Raw genomic sequence first — 22,843 nt, forward strand, 5'->3', positions numbered from 1 at the left:
TACATCTCAAGGCAATTAAGCAAATTTTCATTATCTTAAAGGGATACAAGACTATGGCTTATGGTTAATATCTCAAAGTCCTCTCTCTTTATATGCATTTTCAAATACTTACTTGATAGGATGCCCCTTAACACAATAAGCACGACTAGTGGTTTTTGTGTCTTCTTAGGAGCAAATTGCATCTCATGTTGTTCTAAAAAGCAACCTACAGTTGCTTGATCAAGTTCAAAAGTAGAATACATGTCCATGGCGTCCACCATCGCTAAATGAATTAACTTTGCTCACATTCTTATTACGTGACATTAGCATTGCTTTACTTTATCCTCCTCAATTATTTTGTGACAATCTTAGTGTTTTTTATATATTTGTTAATCCCCTTTTTCATACTAGGACAAAACATATTGAAATAGATTATTATTTTGTCCAAGAATAGATAATCATGGATAATCTCATCATATGGTTTGTGTCATCTTTAAAGTAACTGATGTCTTAACCAAGTCTTTGCCAAGGACACGATTTTTTTTTTCCTTAGGAGCAAAATGGGACAACACTTACACTTCGTTACCACCTTGAAGGGAGTTGATAAGGAAGCAAATTTAATTAAGGAAACAATCTTTACTTAAAATTAAGAGAATTGTCAAAGTTAAACAAAATCATTCTCACTAACTCATGCCAATAGTTAAGGATCATTCTTACCAAAATCATGCCCACAATTAAGGAGTTAATTTAGTATATAACATATACAGGATATTTCTTACCTTTGTTTTCTTGTATATATATTTTGTCTTATATTTAAGTTTTGATCATTAAAAATAAAAATACGAAAAGATTATACAGTTCTTCACTGCTTGGCGTAAATTTTGGAAGAGTCAATTAACATTGTCCCCACAGACTAAAGATGATGTCAGAATTCATTAGAGAGATTATTTAAAGGTATTCATGATTGTCGTGACCTAGCCAGAATCAACCTTTAATATTGCATTGTAGTGAAAAAAGTCTCAATATTTTCAGAGATGAATGCCCACGGTAGCCAGCAGGCGATGCATACCAACCTATATCCTTTGCAATAAATGCAAGAAGATATTACAAAAGAAGGATATGGATAAAGCACATCCTAAAGTACATATTAGCGGCTTAGGAAATGGTTATTGGCTAGTAAGTGGATGAAAAAATTTCTGCCAAGAGAGGAAACTGCAACCATGCAAACAGCATCACTGGGACACAACCACCAGACGCAATTGGAATGATAATCCTGTTCCATGGGTTAGAAAGGGCTATGTAAAATGTTGCACCAAAAGCTACCATTATGCTTGCAATAGAGACGAACAAGGTGACAAGGCCAACCATTAACTTCCTTGGCAATGACTCCAAGAAGTCATCTTCTGAGTAGCGTGAGGTGAGGATTGCCAAAAACATCAGCACTGAAGAAATGGAAGAAAAGAGTGCAATTGCATCTGATACAGCGAACACTATGAAAGCTTTGCTTTGTGCGAAAATGGGTTTCCCGTCCTCTTTGTTGCCACCTGGTACAGTGAAAGCTGCTGCAAAGACTACTGTGATTATGAGTGCAGCTACAACTGAGCATGATGAAGCAGTGTCCTTCATCCATTTTTCACCTTTCTCCACTAATCCCTCGTGTTGTTTAGTAAACACCTCTCTAGGAGTTTTACCATCTTCATTTCGTTGTTCTTGAAGTGATGGATGGACATATCTTTCCACTGCCTGAGCATTAAAAAAAAAACAAGATGCAAATTAGTATAAATAGCAGTAAATTTTGAAGCAGCGCAAGAATATTTCTAATTCAGAAGATGTATCACCGTGAACCATTGTAACTCTCTTTGCATTTGCAATGCTGCACCAGAGACTTGACTTGATATTACTAACTCTGCAGTTAAATGCAAAACGTTGTGGCCTTGTTCATGCTTGGGGGCCGCTTTCCACTCCCATAAAAAAGAGTCCATTTTTTTTACTAGACTAAAAACATTTTCTTGGCGATGTAAAATTGCAAGATGAAGCATGTCCGCTTGCATTCTTAAAAGCGTAAGAATAGAAATAGGCCTTGAGAATTTCACGGACAATCTCACAAATCCCCAAGCTAGCGGCTGTAAGAATTGGGTCGCATAATGACTGACAGGCTTCTTCCTTACTCCAAATAACTCCATCATGACACATCATTCGAACTATTTCAAGGGTTTGCATGTGCATTAACTTTGTATCGCGAATGTTTTTAACGCCTGGAACTGCAGTTCGACTCAAGTCAACAAACGATGTCCCCTGAAGTTTCCAATTGGAATAGAAATAGTTAATTAAATGTGTTATATTTACCTAAGTCGGCGAGGGCATTCCAGAGCATAATGTGTAATCTATTGCCCGAAGCACCTGTGACATACAAAATAGCAGCTTTAAGTTAATAGAATTGAATAATTATAAACTTTGTGTATATATATATAAAGTCAGATGGAAGGTGATCAACAAACCAAATGCAGTGAAGATTTGTCGACAAATAGATCCAAAACAAGTGAATTTTTTACACTTCTTTGAACCCTTAATTTGATTCTCCTCATCTCCATGTCCATTTTCAGGGTAACGAATGTGTTTTTCTGGCAGAGGAATCCCTGTGAAAACCACCATACGATGTGAGGCTGCACTGAGCAATGTGTTTTTGTATACTATTGTACTTCAGAAACTCAAGAATATAACAGAAGATGGTAAAGAGTAACTGACGATTATAGATCAACCGTCGCCAATATCCAAACCGACTCCCACTTTGAAATGCCAGCGGCTTATTAGCCAGCACTTCTAATATACTTCCTCTGTCCTTGGTTTTAGATATTAAGCCTGGATATTTCTTCAATAAGTCATAAGCTGAACCTGTCGGTGAAGTTGAGACAAGAGTAAAGGCAATATATTGCTTTAAGACTGACAACAACATAAAATCAAGTAATTATTGACAACTAATATAAGTTTTTATGTTGGTAATTAGATATTGAAAATGGTTTGCACTTACCATAGAGACCAGAACTAATCAAACTTTTAAACAGTGGAACGCCTTTTTCGTCATTCAAGGGAGCAGTTGTTACTTCGAGCAGATATTGAATCATCTCCTTGTGCCCACATGCAGCTGCTCGATGAATCGGAAGATAGCCCTTGAAGTTGGGAACATTCGGCAAATTCTTGTTGCTACCCACAAAGGCTTTTGCAGCCTGCGTATTTCTAAACGAAGCTGCGCAGAATAAAGCCGTTCCACCATACCGATCTGTCAGTTGTTCTAGACGCTCTGGAGGAATCTTTGATACAAGCCTCTTGATAAGCCACAAGGGTGTGCCTAGTTTTCTAGTAATTATGTGAAAAATTGTCTCCTGCCAATGAACTTTAATAATTGCGGTCAAGGCATCGGGATTTTGGGTTATGTAATCATCTACACTTTCCCAGTCATTTTCTTGTAAAGCCTTGTAGAATTTCCGGTACCGAACATGATCCTTAGTCTCCTCACTCATTGGATTCACTATTAATTTCACATTGAGCACAATTAATACTCGGTGTAAATTAAAAGTAATACTGAAATTCTATCACTGCATGTATTCAACTTACTTTCTGTCTCCTGATGGCCACGACAACTACAGGACTCATCCTTGCCCGGTGAATTTCATCTCTTTTTGAGGTCGAACTTGAGCATGCTCCAGCACTTCGCTACACTGATTGAAACTCTCATCATCAAATTTACAGTTATTGCTGACTATTTGCTCCATGTAAATGATTTGCTCTCTTCGCTTCTTTCAGAATAGGAGACTACTTCAACCCGTCCTGGAAAGCTGTGATGATACTTGAAGAAAGCTGGCTGTAGCTAGTCAACCTCTTATCTATATTGTCATTATGATTTTCCAGTGAGGGGATGTAGTATTCGGGATTTCTTTATTGGCTGGGACATGCTGATCTTTGCTTTAATTGAATTGAACCGGACCCGCTCGATTCAATGGGCCTTCCAAGCTCTTTCAGGAGGTTCGAGGCTTTGAATTGGAAGGTCTTTTGAGTAGAAAAACATTGTTTACATTTCGGAGCAAGTATTGACATGGTGAAGTGGTCCATTCGAGTCAGTTAGTGATGGACCAAGTTACCATTAATCAATATTAAAAAAAATTTATATACTTAACCATTAAAAATAAAATTTAAATTTTATAAAATTAAAATCTAATTTGACTAGGTGTATTGATAAGTCAGAGTTCAAATCCCAACAATTATAAAATTTTTATTTCAGATCATTTTAATAAAAATTATATCAATATATAATAGCTAGTTTGGTGGTGTGTTGTGTTGAAAAAATTTTACAATGAAATCATGCTCATCATATTGTTTCATAGCATTTACCCACATTTGAACTACAAAAATTAGCCAACAAGTGGATGAGAATTGTTGATGAGATTTATTGTCATCAAGTTATGTACACAGTTTAATCTTCCACAAGATACACTACAGTTATGGTGTTAAGGACTCGTTATGAAATCCTAATATCTAATACAATGTAAAGTAAATTCAAATAAAGAATTGAACATAAAGTGATTTTTTAACGTGGTTTAATCCACTACTTAAAAATTTATGTTTATAATTATGTCATTACTAACTTTAGGAGAACACTTTAACAAAGTATATGTATAAAAATTACAAAAAATTGTACTAAGGATGAAAGTTTTGGAGAAAACTATTAGATTTTGTAAGTCTATTTACCTAACTTAAGATAAATCTTATCTAATTGTAAACTTAGAGTGCATGCTTTTTCTTATGCTTGTGAAAATCTCTTCGATGGTTTGTAACATCTCTCTTCTGACATATACCTCTATCAAAAATATGCATCCAAAGAGATGTATTAACATAAGTTTTTCCAACACATATAGCAATGTAATAAATGTATGGTATTAATTATCAAGTCTCACAGTCCCAAAAGTAAAATAATCAAAACAATAATAAACAATCTAATCCAAACCACATGTTTGAAATCCAAGTTTACAAAACCCAAGTGCATAAAAGTTCAAATCCAAAATCAATACATAAATAAACATAAATACAATCCATAAGTGCAAATGACATAAATGCCTCTCACTCATGCAATGTCTTGAGTTGACCCGTTGGCTTTGCCGCCACCCCACTTCTCCATTATCATACCTATAAAATCACAAAGGAATATAGTGAGTGACCTCTTGACCTCTTGACATCATACACACAATAATGAAGCAATAATATAGTTCAAGGTATATTATGTCTTAACTAGTTGTGTTATTCTAGATGTTATATCAGCATCTCAGATGCACATCCAAATATTTGGCATCCCATGCCAAATTTCCAAATAATCGTATCATCCCAGATCATTAATATCAATGATGTATAATGACATCTCGGATGCTTGATGAAAGTATATGACATCCTAGATGTTATTCATATGGTTTACTCTATATACATATTGTTGAGCTTCAAGCTAAGTTCACATAGATGATCACACAGACTATCCCTGATGCTTTTACAACCATATTACACATAGTTCAACACTGCATATAGCTCAGTGGTATGTCACATTACACACTAAGGCAAAAGAAACAATTGCTCCAGCCATGGTATTGAATGATGAAAGGTGAAGTTATCAAATGTGTTTGTGTTTGTGAAAATGCTACCATCCTTTGTTTCAAATGGTCATAATGAATTGAAGATGAAGAATATTTTAGCTATAATAAAAATGTGTATAATTTTAAATAAAAATAACGATGTATCACAACATAGCTAGATATTATTTTATCTTTAACTTTTAATTATTTAATTATATAATAATAAATTATTATTTCTACGTATAATACTATTCTTTTAGCTATTGGGCAACATAAAACCTTGCTATTGGGCAAATGGTTATAAAACCTTTTCCTAGCTTTTCTAGTTGTCCATCGTTTCGTTTACCAAAAGTTTCTTTAAAGCAAAATAATTGTTGCCCCTTTGACAGTTTGACTTGCTTTACTTTGTATCTTACAATTAAAGATTCTTAGGAATGAGTGTAAAGCAAATAATTGCAGAAAATTGGGAAAAGCAGATTCCTGGAAGCAAAATAATTGCTGCCCCTTTTACAATTTTATTGGTTGCTTTAATTTGCCATTTATGAAGCAAGGTCTTTAATAAAAGATATTGAAATTTTTTCCTTAATTTGAAGTCACATATATATTTATATCATATTTTTTATATTTTAAATATTTTTTATAATTTTATATATTAAAAATATCTAAATTATCCTTATCTTCAATTTTGAGAAACCAAACAAAAGCAATATTATTATTTCTTTCTTTTTATTTATTGTAAAAAGAGAATATATGTAGATATTTGATATCAATATTTAAAATAAGATTTATATATGTATTAGATAAAATCAAGTGAATTTAAAAATTTTTGAGTTTAAATTTTTTAGATTAAATATACAAAATTTTAAACTTATTTGATTTTATCTCTCTAATTCTGGGTGGTGCTAATCTCATATTGAAGCAGCACATAGAAAAATAATTCAATAAGCCATCTGCGAAGAGCATGCATTGAAGGTCTTGGTGTGAGACAAAAAACATATAATATAAAATATATGAAAAGATAAGAAGCAAAAAATATTTGTAGAGAATATTGCATAGAATATAATGAAGATAATGCATTATATTCAACCAACAAAGAATATAATGAATATATATATGAATATAATGCATAGAATCTTGTAGAGAATATATTCAATATGTAAAAGACTTTGCTTGTTTGCTTCTATTTTTTCATTCACGTGAAGACTTTTTATTATATAATGAATATAATACATAGAATCTTGCAAAGAACATATGTGCATGGTTTTACAAATATTTTTTGCAAAAGTATTTGTTTGCTTTCCCATGAAGATAATATAATATATAGCATAAGAGTATTAAATATATATAGCATAGATTACCAGATTGTTTTCTTATGCACAAGGAAAATTTAATAAACAGTTTCATCGATTATCAGTAGTGGTGACGTAATGATAGGACGATAGGCGAGGTTTTCTTATAAAAACAGAATCTTAATTGTATCGTACTAAATTTAATTCGATCTAAATTCAATTAAATAATTCAATGTAAATTATCAATTAAATAATTAAATGTAAATCTCGATTTGATTTGGATCAAATTATTGTTTAATTTGAATTTAAGCTAATTAAAATCGAATAGGTTAGGGAGGAATAGGTTCGCGGCACTGTCAAGCCTTGGCGGTGATGCTAGGGTTGGCGATTTTGCCACCAATTCCTTTGTTTTATATATTTTCTTTTGGCCAAATGACTATTTCCCACCCAAGGTATGCTGCAATGACAAGTTTCCACCCTTTAACTATGGAAACACCAAACACCCACCCATAGCCGGTTAGATTTAACAAAACCCTAACGGTGATAAGGGTAAAATCATCATTTTCTCTAGAATATTAAAAATAAACTAAAATAGAATATATTTTGCCCCCCTAAACTTTAAAAACTAAAATTCCCCCCCAGCCTAAGTTTTAAAAAATCGCAGTTTCACCCTCCCGAAGCATTGCTGACGGTCTCCGGCTCCATTGCCGACGGTCTCTCCCTCCCGAAGCATCCTCACCTTCCGGAGATCTATTTCCTCCTATTTGGACTTCCAATCAGAGTCAGAGAAGCTGTGGAAGACGAAGAACTTCGTCGGGGAAAACGAAGTTCTTCGTCTTCCCAGTCATCGTCGTCGTCTGGGAAGACGACGTCTTCCCAGACGACAAGACGACGAGACGACTCGTCGTCCTCTGGGAAGACGAGTCGTCTTCATCTGGGAAGACAATCGTCTTCCCAGACGACGAAGACGAGATCGATCGATCTCGTCTTCGTCGTCTAGGAAGACGATTTCTCTTCCCAGATGGCTTCTCTCTGCATCGGATGCGTTGAGATCGAGTTGAGAGGGATCGTCGGTGGAAGAGAAACCGTTGGGAGGGGAAGACGGCCGGTGATGGCGCCGGAGAAAGCGACAGAGAAGGGTTTGGAAATTGGAAGGGTTTGGAAATAAACCTTATGGGGGAAAATGCAATCTTTTCAAACTTAGCTTAGGGAAAAAATGTTAGTTTTTAAACTTTTAGGGGGGAAAATGAGATTAAATTTACCACCGTTAGGGTTTTGTTAAATCTAACCAACCATGGGTGGGTGTTTGGTGTTTCCATAGTTAAAGGGGGGAAACTTGTCATTATAGCATACCTTGGGTGGGAAATAGTCGTTTGGCCTTTTCTTTTTGTTGATTCTAATCCATCTGAACTATCAAAAGGGAACACTTTACAATTTTCTAATTTCTAGATTTCTTCTTATTATTATTTTCAATATGAATTCTAGTATCCATTAAACAAGAATCAAAGCAATGAAAGAAAAATAATATTGTGCATATATTACTAAACTAAAATCAAATTAATAAAAGAAAATGAAAATAAAGTGATTTTTTTACCCAACTTTTTTACATCTTACCTATCCATTTTTTTTAAAATTGTCATTTAAGCTTGTTAGTTGAGTAAAATTTATTTTATATATACTAGTGATTGAAAATTATCAAGTATAGGGGATTGAGTTTTAAATTTTTGTAAGTAGTTATCTAAAAACTTAAGTATTTTTGTATAGTTGAAATGATATTTAAAACTTAAGTATGGTAATCTAAAAACTGGGTTGTAAGTAGTTATCTAAAAATATTATGAACACTCATTAAGAAGGTTAATGAAATCTCACATCAAATTTAACAGTTTTCATGTATAGTTTATATTTTATGAAAAAATCATTTTAAAATACAACTTTAAAATGAAGTTGACACCAACCATATTAATTTAATAATAACCCAGTTTATTTGATTAATCTTTAATTAAAAATTATTGTCTTTTATTAATCTTTCATTAATATAATAACGAATTAATATATTTGTCAGACATTTGCAATCAACTATCGGAAGGGGGCGTACAAATTCCATGATGCATATGGATTCTGAGTGCACATGTCTCTTTAGACAAAGATGGACATTGTGACTATAATTAGGAATAAACTAACTTTTACTCAGAGCGCTATTTTTTGGACAACTTATTTCAGACACTTATTAGATTTGGCTGAGCCAAGGTTCAGTGTCGTTTTGATGCATTGGATGTTACTTCGTATGATTAACTACAGAAACCAAGTGAGAGAAATATGGTTCAGATTAAATGGTCTTGAGTTCCGATTCAACCATGTTTAGTTTACACTAGTCACTGGTTTGATATTGTAGGAGGACATGGAAGTGTTCAACTATGTTGATTGCATAGGGACGCCTCGAATGAGAGAGGAATACTTCTCGGGTATTAACAAGTTGTTATCCATGAGGAAATCGAGCAAGCATTTCACGATCAAATTTGGGGAGACAATGACGAGGATATTGTGACGTTCGCCCGATAGTTTCTTTCTTTCTTTCTCGTTACTCATGCCTACTATTTATATTGTAGATGTGCGCACTTAAACTCATACCATATATTATCAGAGTAACCGATCTTTAATTGAATTCCTGTCTCTAATGCATATGTTCAAAATAATGCTTTCAATTCTACATTCAAGTTATAAAAACCAATCATTTGTAAATGGTTGTCCTTTTGTGTCACTCGATTACTAATACATGCATTCTCAATATCAACAACAGGCTTAGAAACCCATTAAAATGGATTTGAATTATGAATGTGACTTGGATATGCTCCAATATTTATAGAGTCATGATATCTCGTGCTACATTTGGCCCCCTCATTGCAAGCATGACTTTAACTTCTGCCAACACCTTGGCTTGGAAAACTGTACATGTCCATATCAAACCTCGAAAATTCATTATCCTTATTACCTTTTACTTTATAATCTTTATCCATGTTGTTGTCATTATCATCATCACCATAATTCCCACCAAACTCTTAGAAACTTTGCGAATATGCCCACTTGTTTATAACTTGTTGATTGTCTCTTTCGTCAATTAGACTCTTAGTAACATAGAGTTTGGTTGATCATCGTAAACTTCTTGCTTCAACCATCAAAAACTCTAGAATATCATTGTTTACAATCTCCATTAGACCTATATCACTTAGGGTAAATACGTGTATATTTGACTGGCTTCGATCGAGTCTTAAAAGATAACTTATTCTCGCAATAAATCTTTCAGAATCAACACTTGTGTCAAGACACATCCTTCTCTCATTCCCACTAACATATCTTATCACATTATCATAACTGTCAATCCATTGCCTTTCATAGTGAACTTAAATGCAGTTTTTTTGCTATTTTGACTTAAAATAAACCTAAAAACATGAAAACACTTATGTTTAGGCAAAGTTTATGTGCTGTAAACAGTAACCGTCGATGAACAATATCTTTCGGTAAAGAACAGTAACTCTAAAATAAAGAAAATCATAATTAGCTCACATAAACAACTAATGCTTTGATACCACATTGATGCATAAGACCATGCATGTGCAAGAAATCCAAAACAAGTGAATTAGAAAATATTATTCATTCCAAATTGCACTACTTTGTTGTGAAATCTTTGCAACAAATGTTAATTCTTTAAAGAAATTTGACAATTTTTGTCTCTACCTCTCTTATGTACAAGTTGAATAATTTATAATGGTTTTGTCTCACAAGTTTTATTATTCAATCGAAAGTGCCTTCTCTGTTGAAATTTTTTTTTCATGTTGCAGAGATTTCTTCCTTTGCTGGAAGGTTGAGGAAAAAGAAAAATATTACTATTGTGGTATTCTCTCTTTCTACATGAGTTACATCAACGAGGGTATTTTAGAGAAATGAATTACTATTGTGGTATTTTTGTTTAAAGTTTAAGATAAGTGGCATATATGTATACTCAGTTAAAAAAAAAGGTAAAAAATTCAATATCCCTTTTAATAAAACAGGATAATGAAGAATGAGTGTAAAACAACCAATTGCAAAAAATTAAGAAAAACGGATTCTTGAAAGGAAATGTGAACACTCTTAAACAAAGTGTCACCTCTTTAGACTCTTCTAACAAAAATCTAGAAAAATTTTCCTATAATACAACCATGCAAACCTCCACTAAAAAAGAATGAAGAAAAATTAAAAGAAGAGATCTCCAGTAGCCAGTGTCACCATATCTATTTTCGTATGTCGATCAACGGTTTAGAGTAAAGAAAGGAGGTCATCGACACTGGAGATGGTGGTCGGAGGGATGAAGAAAAAAACTCTACGTTTGAGAGGAAAAATATAACTTTTCAAAATTAGAAAACTTTAAGTAAGAGTGAAGTTGTTAGTTTTAAAAACTTAGGGAGAAAAATAAATTTTATATTTTTTAATATTTTTAGTAAAATGACGATTATTCCCCTCTCTCTAACAAAAATTTCTAATGACAATTGGTCTATGGGTAGAACTTTGGGTTTTTCAAATCCCGTGAGTAAGACTTTGAGAACATATATAAACTTATTATGTATTGTTTACAAAATGTGATATAATGTTAAATGTGTAATTATATTGTAATAATTAAATATATTGTAATTTTTTCAATTAAATTTTTAACAAGAATTTGTTGACATTTAATAATTCATTAAAATTTTTATTTTTATTACTGTTAACTTAGGAAGAAGAAAGATTCCAAGAAAGAACCACAAATATATATTGAATAAAACCAATAAACACCGACTATTAAGCATTATATAATTTTCACGTAATATTGTTGATTTTGAAATACTAAATTTCATCAATTTTTTTAATTTTAATATAATAAAATAATATGACAAATACTCATACTCAAAAAGCCATCCTTAAAAGTATCTTAATTGCAAGTGGAAGCTCAATATAAATGGGCTGCTCAAACAAAAACAGAGCACTCTGTTTCACTCACATATACCATAAATGAAATGAAATAACTCAATGGAATTCTTTTGACAAAAACTCAAACCTGGAAGATAATAACTCCACTTTAATGGTGATATAACACAAAGTCAAAGTCTTTGATAATAAAATGGGACTATGCCTTAAAAAAAAAAAAAAAAAAAGAGAAATCTGTTTGCTGATTGTCTTATATTACGTTTATATTCAACACATCAAAATACATGTTTTGATGTTTGTTTAACAGAAATATGATAAATGACGCAAGGAGATGGCTAGTTGTACGAAGTAATTTCCATTTTTGTCTTTTTGAGAATAATTTCATGGACTTTTATCTCTTTGAACTTCATATATGTAAGTCTGACAATAGTAGACCATGGACCATTTAATGATAAAACTCTTTATTCAAACTTATAGAAATTGACATTCAAGAAGTGACTACCTAGTAATAAGTTACAAAAATAACAAGAATATACATTACCTACCTGCAAATTAAGTTACAATGCAGATAGAAGTTTCATTACTTAGAGACAACGAGAAGATTTTCCCTTGATAGTTGAACTTCTCAACATGTATGAAATTACATTTCTATTATGTCTTGTGTTTTTATGGGTAAATAATTAATTTTTATCAAATCAGGATTACACAATCAATGTAATTATCTTATTCCTGTATAAATAGAATATGAATAAATTCTTAGGATTAGAAATTCTAAGATATAGTATCTACTTGTAGCTCTTCCTCTTTGTCTATTAATATAAAAGATCAACATAGGGGTAAGGGCGAGAAAAAGAAGAGAAGACAACTAGGAGATACTTTGAAAGCTCACTGAAGATGCTAGACACATAATACATCTTCTGTAATCATTATTAATACTCTAACGTAACATAGCCTTGCTCTACTCATCTTCTATCTACAAAAAAGGTCAAAGGGAATACATGAGTGTGAAAATAATGAGTAAGTGATCTATCAGGCAACTTAGTTGCACACAACTTATAAACAATCATTGATCTTTAGTGTTCCTCAACTTATAGTTAGTGTAATTTTAGCACACAACTTATGTCATTAGGGCTTCTCAATCATCATTTCTCTTAATGGCATTATGCTTTATTTATCTCATCTCAGTGTACTATTATAAAATTAAACTTTATCATCGAGGTTATCCATTCTCTTAACCCGAATCTCGATCACAATACGTTTCATCATTCATCTCTTATTATTTCACGAAAGCAAGCATGACACTTCTTTCTTATTCTCAATCAATTCAAGTAGGTGTGCATAGCAAATACAACTGAACTAGGATGCATAGGCATGAGTCTATACTGTACAAAGCTCGGTAGAACAAGCACACTACGCACAACTTGGTGGTAAGAATAGGATAATACAACGTTTTTGTTTTTTTTTTTTTTTGGAATCACTCCTATCTAGGTCCGTGTCATCATCCATATAGTTGAGCACCCCAAGATTCCCTTCGTGTCATCATACACATAGTCAAACACACTCATTATAGTTCTAGCACATACTACCTTTGTTAGGGCGTTATAATTTATTTTCCTCTTATTTTTCCCTTATAGGGCAAAAAACAATCATTATTATAATCACACATAATCATTACTAAGTTCCTATACATTATTTCCAAATTCCTCAAAAATAGACGAAAGTGTGTCTTCACTATATGAGGGTGTATGGATATATTGTATCAACATAGCTACACAAATAGCTAACACGGTCATGCAATTTAGGGTGGCATACACATAGGGACTATTTTATGCTCAAAAATACACGACTATGCATGTACGGAACCGTTGGTTCTTTTTTTTTTAATTTAAAAAAATTCAAAAAAAATAAAATTACCAGTTTAGAAACTCTAAACCGTCGGTTCATAAACCGGCAGTTTACGGTTTCAAATTATATAAACCAGAACCGAACCGTCAAAATTCGGTTCCGGTTTCGGTTTTATCTAGGCCGGTTTCGGTCTGGTTCACGGGCCAAACCTGCTCGTGGCCAGGTCTAGTTAGAACCATAAGTTAAATAGAATTGAATAATTATATAATTAGGATATCCGTAGAATTATACGTACCTTCACAAATTGTTATACGTTTAATGTATGTTATCATATGATAGGATAATTTTAAATTTAAAAAAAAATAGCATCTAATCACATAACCATTAATGTTGTTGCCCCTAAGTGTATATATATAAACTCGGATGGAAGGTGATCAACAAACCAAATACAGTGAAGATTTGTCGACAAATAGATCCAATATAAGTGAATTGTTTACACTTCTTTGAACCCTCAATCTGATTCTCCTCATCTCCATGCCCATTTTCAGTGTAACGAATGTGTTCCACTGGCAGAGGAATCCCTGTAAAAAACCACCATACAATGAGAGGCTGCGCTGAACATATAGATTAAGACTTTGTTTTCGTATACTGTTGTACTTCAGAAACTCAAGAATATAAGAGAAGATGGTAAAGAGTGACTTACGATTATAGATTAAGCATCGACAATATCCAAACCGACTCCCACTTCAAAGGCAACCGACTTATTAGCCAGCGATTCTAATATATTTCCTCTGTCAGTTTCGATATTAGGTCTGGATATTTCTTCAATAAATTTTATGCTGAAGCTGTAGGTGGAGTTTTGTCAAGAGTAAGGGCAATATATTGCTTGAAGACTGACAACTAATATAATCTAGTAATTATTGAAAACTAATATAAGTCATTATGTTGGTAATCAAATATTGAAAATGGTTTGCACTTACCATAGAGACCAGAACTAATCATACTTTTTAGCAGTGTAACGCCTCTGTCGTCATTCAAGGGAGCAGTTGTTACTTTTAGCAGATACGAAAGAGCAACTAACCATCACTAGTACGGGATTGGCCTCAGCCTATGCCTGAGCCACTGTATAGACCCGGGCCTGTCCACGACCTCTTTGTCACTCAGCTAGTGTTAGTAAAGGTGTTGATGCTGGGTCAGCTCTGTCAGACACTTTCTAGCAAATTGACCTGGTTGATTACCTTTGAAGCACACTCTCGATCTCACTCGACACTCCCTAGGATGTCAACTACTACATGTCTAACACATTAGAAGATCCTTCTGATGGAGTTTCTTATCTTTGTCTCCTCTCCTAGAGCCCCTCATCTCAAATATCCTCTTACCTCTAATGTCCTTGCTAGATCTAGATCTTTGACTAGCTGAATCCCTCTGAACTAAACCCAATCAACTCTTTTGGATGTCACTTGTGATCTTGAACCCCTTTCTCTCTCCATCCTGTCCAACATAATCTCTACTCTCAATAGGATGTCTTTAGCACCTACTGTGTTGGAGGCAGAATAGCTAGCTAGGCAGGTGGTGGCTAGACTAAAACTACTGGTGCCTCTACTACATACCTCACACTGACAAACATCTCTTGGTGCTCCCTCAACATCTCATGCATGATGTTCCTAATTTCTCACACCTTAACCATCTTTAGTGCCAAAACTAGTATTGGTGTCAGAGTTGGCACTACTGTCAGGGCTAGTGCCATTGTCGACACATATGTAGAAGTCTCAGAATGACTCACCTCTAGAATGACTCTCCTCTAGAATATTATTCAAACAGTTGGATCTCCTCATTTTCTGTTTTCTTTCTACAAAATCATTCCAAAGCTCAACAAAATAACAATAATCATAAAAGTCAGTGTAATACTAATAGTGGTTAGGTTGTGGAAGGGGATTAGCGTCGCTCAAGTCGCCACACTCATGCACCTAACTTTTGTAAAACCATTTACATAGTTAGGGTCTCAAAACCATGTTCTGATACCAAAACTATAACACCTTATCTCCACATCACACCTCTAAGAGTAATTCAGTAGAATGATATGTCACATACACAATAACCATTCTTATATATATTTGTTAAAAAAAAAATCATGAAATATCTTGATAATTTTTATTAAACAAAATGTGAGATCCATAGTTTACTGAAAACATACTAATAATAATAATGCGTAATGGCCTAAAATGGTTTAACTTAAAAGAAATAAATAAAACATTTGCAATGGTGGTCACATCGTCACTAAGTTGATCCATTAGCCTCCCCGTCTACCTTGCCCTCACGTTTACTTGCAAGCAAAGCAAAACACATTAGTGATAATTTACCTAGTAATCACACACAATCAATTGAGCATTTCTGGAATACCCCTCAATAGCCCAATTGTCTATTGATCTATATCATCTAGTGTCCTAAAAGCTTATCGAGTAGATGTCTTGAATGTCTCTTACCCCTAATTACATATTGCTTATACACTCTCAGGTAGGACATCTCAAACGTCTCTTACACCTTATTGAGAATTAGGGTGGACATCCCAAACACCTCTTATATCTTGTGTATCACCAAGATGGAAGTCTTTGATGCCTTTTATAACTCATCCACCAATGAAGCAGGTGTCCCAGACACCTCTTAGTTGAATCTGATTGAAATAGACATCCCAGATATCTCTTATATCTTTTAACATCGCAGGGAGGCAAAACGTCTTTTCACTGACCCTCGTTATGACATACCTTTTTCTTTTATTGTGAGGGATGGTTATTCCACTTTGGAGGATGATCGTCTACTCCTTTATAAGGGATGAATATCTTAGAACGAGTAGGGATGATCGTTCCCTTATGAACTCATTCCCATATGTCAAATACTATTCACAGTTAAGTTATCAATCCGCCCTTATGCATGACCACCAACATCATCTCCTACCTTGTGATGGGATGGTAATCCCAGTCTTGTTGAGATGGATATCCCCCGCCTCTACAACTTTCCAAAATCGCATCAATTTCAACGGTGATTCAACAACAAAATATCCTGAATCAATCCAAGACTCCTTTACTTTATTCCATTCACGAAAACTAATCCAATAACACCTATAACACAATAAACAAAGCAACTCGTAGTAAAACTTAAAGAAATTCACATGTATGATCCTCGCATCTTATCATCATCATAGCCATATTCACATACACACATATAGATATATCTAAATTGCAAACATCATAATATAACTAACCAAATTACAAAATATACATGTCATGGCAAAACAAGGCAACGAACACAAGATGGGAAAGAATGTCGCTTGTCTCTCCTCTAACGATGCTTTGTCTCCTAATGGTAAGAATCTGATACCGTTTCTCTACTTCAACGGTTCTCTGAGGCTCTCAATCCTCACTTTTTTCTCTATATATGTGAAAAAATAAGGTTAACAATGTGTACTTTAATTAAAACGCATGAAGGAGTTTTACAACTATTAGAAAATACGTCTGGGATGGTCATCCCCTCAAATGGGATAGGTGTCCCCCAAGGTATGTATCACAAAAGTCACACGAGCAAGATTTGAAATTGTTAGCCCATAAGGATCGACATCCCATAAGTTTGACTTTTACATTAACTTTGAAAATTCAACGTTGTCAAACCTCCCAGAGGACTTGGATCATCCCAGATGACCAACTTACCCTTGAACATACCTAAGGTTTTTACACTTTCACATATGAGAGGTCATGTTATTCGAACTCTAACCTTTCACATAGAAAGTATTTCTCTTCACCACTTATGCCAACCCTTAGGTTCACTTATTTTTTGTTATTGATTTTGCTATACAATTTTGCCTTAGTTATATTCTATTGATAAGTGTGGCCTGTTTTTAGTACACTATCTACTACCCACAATTGACAAAGTATATGTTAACCACTAATTGATAGACTATTCACTCTCTGTTAGTATTCGTTGGCAAACATAGTTACACACTCTTGTTATAATCAAAGAGCAAGTCTTATTTGGTTATTTCTCCTCTAAATACAAAAACTAATCTAGCTAATGGTCTAGATTCATTAATTCTATTGTTGTCAAAATTGTTTCAAACTGATATTGCCAGTTTGTCAATAAGTAACTACATATATAAAGCAATGTAATTGTAAATTTGTTGTGTTAAATTAAATTAAGTGTCATTCTAGACAATTGAATTTTTGTTCTCTAAATAAACCATTTTCTTTATAAGCAATTGCAGGTGTAAAGACTCCAAGAGTTAGCAAAACTTGTGCAGTACTAGAACTTCTAAGAAGAAAACCTAGGTTACCTTTGTCATTCTTGTAAAACCTTAATTTACCGGGTGTAGTCGTTATGGGTCCAATCACTATGCACTGTGTTTACCCATCCATCCAATATAAGCGAGGTCTCTAGTTACCAAAGAGAAATTGTAAGTATAAGACAATTTTTTTTATATGTTTACAAGATTCTTTTTTACTTAACATGCTCTACCTTGGGAGGATTTGTTTTGGAGATTTCTCATCCAAGTCATGCATTTCCCATTGTTGGTTGGGTTATTCCTAGGATTGTGCATAATTCAGTTCAAACCGTTAAAAAATTACTGTTTGGTTTAGTTTGGTTTGGATTATAAAATGGTTCAATTTGAGTTGAAAAATAGTTTACGGTTTGGATTATGATTTGAGTGGTTTCCAGACCGAACCAAATCATAAACCATATTTTTCTAAATATATATTTTATGCATTTTTAAAATTATATTTTAATACATACATATATATATATATATAGCCACCCAGATAGCCCTGATCAGAATATAAAACAAGTCTTCATTTCCCCCTTTGGAGCACAATGCAACCCACACACAATTAAGTCAACCGTCACTTTCAACTCTCCAATGTCACCATCGTGTTTCTCACCAGAAAATAATCATAGCTCCATTGTCATCGTTCTGGTCTCAATCATCAACTCAGGCATCATTCAATTTCTCATCCAATAATTCTGTAATTGTGTCATCGTCAACCTCCTCCCAATCATTGCTCAACTCTCCAATAAGTCGTTCTTCTTCCCAATTTGTTCATTATATTCAAGAGAGTATCAATTATCAAGGAGATGTCAAGATACTATAGGTTTCAACTGATGTAATGAAATGTAACAATGTTGTTATGAGTTTAAAGAATAGATAATAGCTATGAAACAAATCCAACACTTAAACGCTTTTTCAACAATGTATATGGTTTCAAATTTACCCTTGATTTTTATAGGCAATCTTTTTTTCTTGGTTTACTCTTTGAGATTTCTTAAAACATAGGATATGTAATTTACATGCTATGTCTTTGCATTCCTATTTTGATTATAGTACTTTCTATGAATACTTTTTTTTTTTTTTTACTATAATACAAAAATTCATATACGTGAGTTGTAAGAAAAGTCACACATAACACAGTTATAAAAAAAATCCAAATTTGTTTATATTCTCCAATGATATTTATGTGATAAGTAACTGACTACTAAGTAATATTGAAATTTTTTTTATGCATAATTTGAGGACAACATATTATCATCTAATACAAATACAATGCTAACTACTACCTAGTAATTTAAAGAGTGATTTTCTTTCATTCGCATGTGAAGAATGTGGTTCAAGACTTCACGACTTTGAGTTCTGGTATTGTCGTATACTTATTTCAATAAAGTTGATGTTTTTGTGTATCTTTTATTGTTTTCTTTTTATTATTCTGGGTATAAGCAAGAGATTCTATTGTGCAATTATGCTGCAAGCATTGTAGGACAGTGCATAATTCAACTTGCAAAATTTTGTGGTGTCCATAGGATTAATATTGGAAGGGACATGTATTTGAAGTTAAGTATTAATATAATTTTTGAGTCAATTGCATCAATGCTTGTTATTAAGCAATTTGTTTGAAATTTGATGATTCAGAACACTATATTTCTTAGTATGTTCTATTTATATTTATGTCATTCATTAAACTTGTTAGTGGTAATACTTTCAACAAAAAAATTATGGCATTGGTTACCTTTTTTATGCTCCTGAAGACATGCATAAAGCTTATTTCAAGAAACAGAACTAGTAATGTGGTTAAACAATGGATGTTGTTAATGTTTAGATATTACTTCAATTCATTTATTTTTTATTGAATACGAAATATTGGAAGTGAATGACTTTTTTTAGGTTGAAACCATAACTGAACCGGATCAAACCACATTTTTTCAGTTTGGTTAAGTTTAGTTTAAAATTTTTTTAAACTATTTTTTCTGTTTGGTTTGAAAAATGTTTTGAATCGCATCAAACCAGATCATGCACACCCCTAGTCATTCCTTCTACTTTTGTCACTCACCAAATGGGATAATAGATGTAGGTAGGATTGTCAATTGGATCGGGCAAGTCTAAGACCCAATTGTTCGGTCTGAAAAATTTAGTTTCAAGCCAAACAAAATTTAGACATTGGGCTAGCATGAACAAAAAAAAAAATTATTTATCAAGCTATCAAGCTCTGACTTGAACAGAGGTTTTTCAAGTTTAAGGCCCAATAGGCACAAAAGATCATTGTGTGCAAGGGTATATTTGTCAAGTTTTTAAACCTGTTAGACAATTATAGGGGTGTTTTTATAGGTTTTTAAAGTTATAAAATATGTCTAACATGTATCCGAAACAAGTTGAAAGTTTGAAAATTCTTAATGAATTTGATGTAAACAAAAACTTTTAGGCCTAAAGCACGAGGCCGAAATTATTTATAAGCCCAAACTTCAAGACCCGATTTGGTAGGCTAATTGACAGCCCTAAGTGTATGATTTATAAGAACGATGCAAAGGTTATTTAGTCCTTAACCAAGTCATGCACCCGTTATCTCTATTTCGTAAAAAAATTACCATCACTCGAGTTTCAATTCACTGCAATAAACATGAGTTTACCTATACTACTAAGGTCAAAAGATTTATTCTCACCTAAGGTTTAGTAAAATCTCAAAGTCCCATCTTTTAATTTTCAAAAATTCAAATACTTATAAACTAAAATTTTCAGTTAGAGTTAAAGGTAAAATCATTATTTAATAATAGTATTTAAAAAAATAAAAGTTTATATTATTTTACTCCTTTGGTTTGAAAAACTAACAATTTTCCCCTAAAATTAAATTTTGAAAAGTGACATTTTCCCCTTACCTAGGGTTTCAAATTTTGTCAATGAATTTTCGACGAACTATAGCTGATCTCTCTCCCTCACGATGAGATATCTCCCTCTAACATTTTCCCTTAGACAGATGATGATGACTCTTCATCTATATTTTGTCTGGAGGATGACTCCTCGTCTGAATAGTCATCATCATTTAGACGAAGAGTTTTAACTCTTCCTCTAGATCTCGTCAAATCCAAACATTGTCGATTAGAGGAAAAATGTCAAAGGGAGATATGTCATCAAGAAGGAGAGAGATCAATGGTTGTTTATCGAAAATTCACTGACGAAATTTGAAACCCTAGGTACGGGGGAAAATGACACTTTTCAAAACTTAATTTTGAAGAAAAATTGTTAATTTTTCAAATTAAAGATATAAAATAATATAAACTTTTATTTTTTCAAATATTATTAATAAAAGATGATTTTATCTTTAATTTTAATTAAAAATTATAATAAATTTTAATTCATAAGTAGATATTTAAATTTTAAAAAATTAGAGAGTAAAACTTTAAGATTTCAGTATAGCTTGAATGGAACAAGTTTTTTGGCCTACTACTAATTTACAGCTATGACTTATGCATGCATGTGCCAGAAAGATTTTATTCCAATACACATTTATTTATTAAATACACTGCTTCTGTGATCAGTTGAGCCACACTACTATATAATAACAGTAAAACCCTACTGTTTGAGAATACTAGTATTGATGATTCTTGGCAGCCTGCAGTGCAATAAATTACTTGCACATAGATACAAGTATAACACGAGGCGGCTTTCCAGGGCGCCTGGCATGCTGAACACTTAAATTATCAAGCAATAAAACATCACCCTTTTCCCATTTTATGTCAACATTGTTTTCCTCTGTTATCCTTTTGTATACTTCAAATGATTCCTCTGGAAAACTACTCCCATCCCCAAAAGTTGTTATGTCTTTGTCACTTGTTGAGTACTTTGAAATAGGGTTAAACCAAACCCTCTTTCCTTCAAAGTTTCTAATTGGATTCAAGGGTCCGTACACAAATTCTGCACTCCCATCCTCATTAAAGTTTACTGCGTTGCAATTCAGCTTCTCTTTGGCCCTACAAATATTCATTATTATATACTAGTTAGTATGAAAAAAAATACACGATTCAATTCATTATTACCTTTTCTCAGCTTCAAATTCATCCTCGGTTTCTAATAATATATTCCAAGTCTTATTCATGATAGAATTGGAATGATTTTCTTTCGCTGTTTTCATTTTGAACACATAACCCTTCTGCTCAATATCAGCAACAAACTCAGGAAGTTCTTCTTCCATCTTGCTTACAATAATGTGGCTAGGCAATATGGATGTCTCTCCACCTTCTGGAGCTGGCTCTTGGCAATAGAAGAATATCTTCGAAGGTTGTTGTTTAATCTGCATATATAACACATATTAATATTACAATTAGTTTTATATTTTGACATTAAAGTAATGCTTACCAAGAACATTTCATGATGAAAGTTGATACACTGGCCAACAGGTGCTTGATTTGCTGTAAAAACTCGATCAGTGACTTTGGCACGATGAGTTGGCCCCAAATATGGCATTTCATCCCAATTAAATGCCTCAACAACTGATTGAAATTCCTCAGGAGTTAAAACGTTAAATCCCCTAAACAGAATTGCAAGATGGCGTTTTAGCAAATCCGTTAGCCACTCTCGTTTTTCTTTTATCATTTCTACTAATAAATCACTTGTTCCACAAGCTTTTCCTATTGGGGGATTCAGTGTTTTTGGGAATACTGCATCTCCAAAAACCTTCTCTTGTATAATTTTCCCTTCAACGAACTTCATCAAATTCTTGTCTAATTTTTTTCTCAAGCAAGTACTGAGTCAATTTGCTGAGAGCTCCATCACATATATACGCAATTTTAATTTGTAGATTAATAAAATTAACAATATTTTATAATAAACTTATCCTGTAATATCAATGACCTTTGTTTTTATTAGGTGTAAAAATA

At 33.0% G+C, this 22,843-nt stretch overlaps 2 protein-coding genes across 4 annotated transcripts; both read right to left on the reverse strand.

Moving 5' to 3' along the window:
- Nucleotides 1–951: 951 nt before the first annotated feature.
- LOC123218488 (ankyrin repeat-containing protein NPR4-like) lies at nt 952–14,141 on the reverse strand. Of its 3 annotated transcripts, none has more exons than XM_044639952.1 (7): nt 3,592–3,898; nt 3,008–3,505; nt 2,725–2,871; nt 2,478–2,615; nt 2,326–2,379; nt 1,818–2,240; nt 1,595–1,722 (listed from the first exon to the last, which is right to left on the reverse strand). In XM_044639952.1, coding segments are annotated over exons 1-6 (1,104 nt in total). In that variant the 5' UTR covers nt 3,593–3,898; the 3' UTR covers nt 1,595–1,722; nt 1,818–1,974. The 3 variants fall into 3 exon arrangements, with proteins under 3 accessions (XP_044495889.1, XP_044495887.1, XP_044495888.1); XM_044639953.1 differs by having other exon boundaries at nt 1,636–1,722; nt 1,825–2,240; XM_044639954.1 differs by lacking the exons at nt 2,478–2,615; nt 2,725–2,871; nt 3,008–3,505; nt 3,592–3,898 and adding an exon at nt 14,104–14,141 and having other exon boundaries at nt 952–1,722.
- Nucleotides 13,832–22,676, reverse strand: LOC123219639 (clavaminate synthase-like protein At3g21360). Its single transcript, XM_044641641.1, has 6 exons — nt 22,323–22,676; nt 22,004–22,257; nt 21,599–21,937; nt 16,613–16,776; nt 14,104–14,241; nt 13,832–13,869 (listed from the first exon to the last, which is right to left on the reverse strand). Exons 1-6 carry the CDS (start codon nt 22,674–22,676, stop codon nt 13,832–13,834), a joined length of 1,287 nt encoding a protein of 428 aa, XP_044497576.1.
- Between the last annotated feature and the right edge of the window lie 167 nt (nt 22,677–22,843).

The sequence above is a fragment of the Mangifera indica genome, chromosome 6 (assembly GCF_011075055.1).
Source record: "Mangifera indica cultivar Alphonso chromosome 6, CATAS_Mindica_2.1, whole genome shotgun sequence".
Classification (NCBI taxonomy): domain Eukaryota; kingdom Viridiplantae; phylum Streptophyta; class Magnoliopsida; order Sapindales; family Anacardiaceae; genus Mangifera; species Mangifera indica.

Bases quoted from the DNA above. Each gene is read 5' to 3' on its own strand.
- LOC123219639 (XM_044641641.1), bottom strand. From the start codon at position 22,676: ATGAAGTTCGTTGAAGGGAAAATTATACAAGAGAAGGTTTTTGGAGAT. The intron at 16,777-21,598 runs GTAATTTATTGC...ATTGTGTTATAG, and splicing joins ATACTTGTATCTATGTGCAA to GTGTTATTGGATTAGTTTTC. The intron at 13,870-14,103 runs GTTTGTTGATCA...GGCCACGAGCAG, and splicing joins ACAAATCTTCACTGTATTTG to GTTTGGCCCGTGAACCAGAC.
- LOC123218488 (XM_044639952.1), bottom strand. The intron at 2,872-3,007 runs GTAAGTGCAAAC...CTTCACCGACAG, and splicing joins GATTAGTTCTGGTCTCTATG to GTTCAGCTTATGACTTATTG. The intron at 2,380-2,477 runs GTTTGTTGATCA...TGTATGTCACAG, and splicing joins ACAAATCTTCACTGCATTTG to GTGCTTCGGGCAATAGATTA.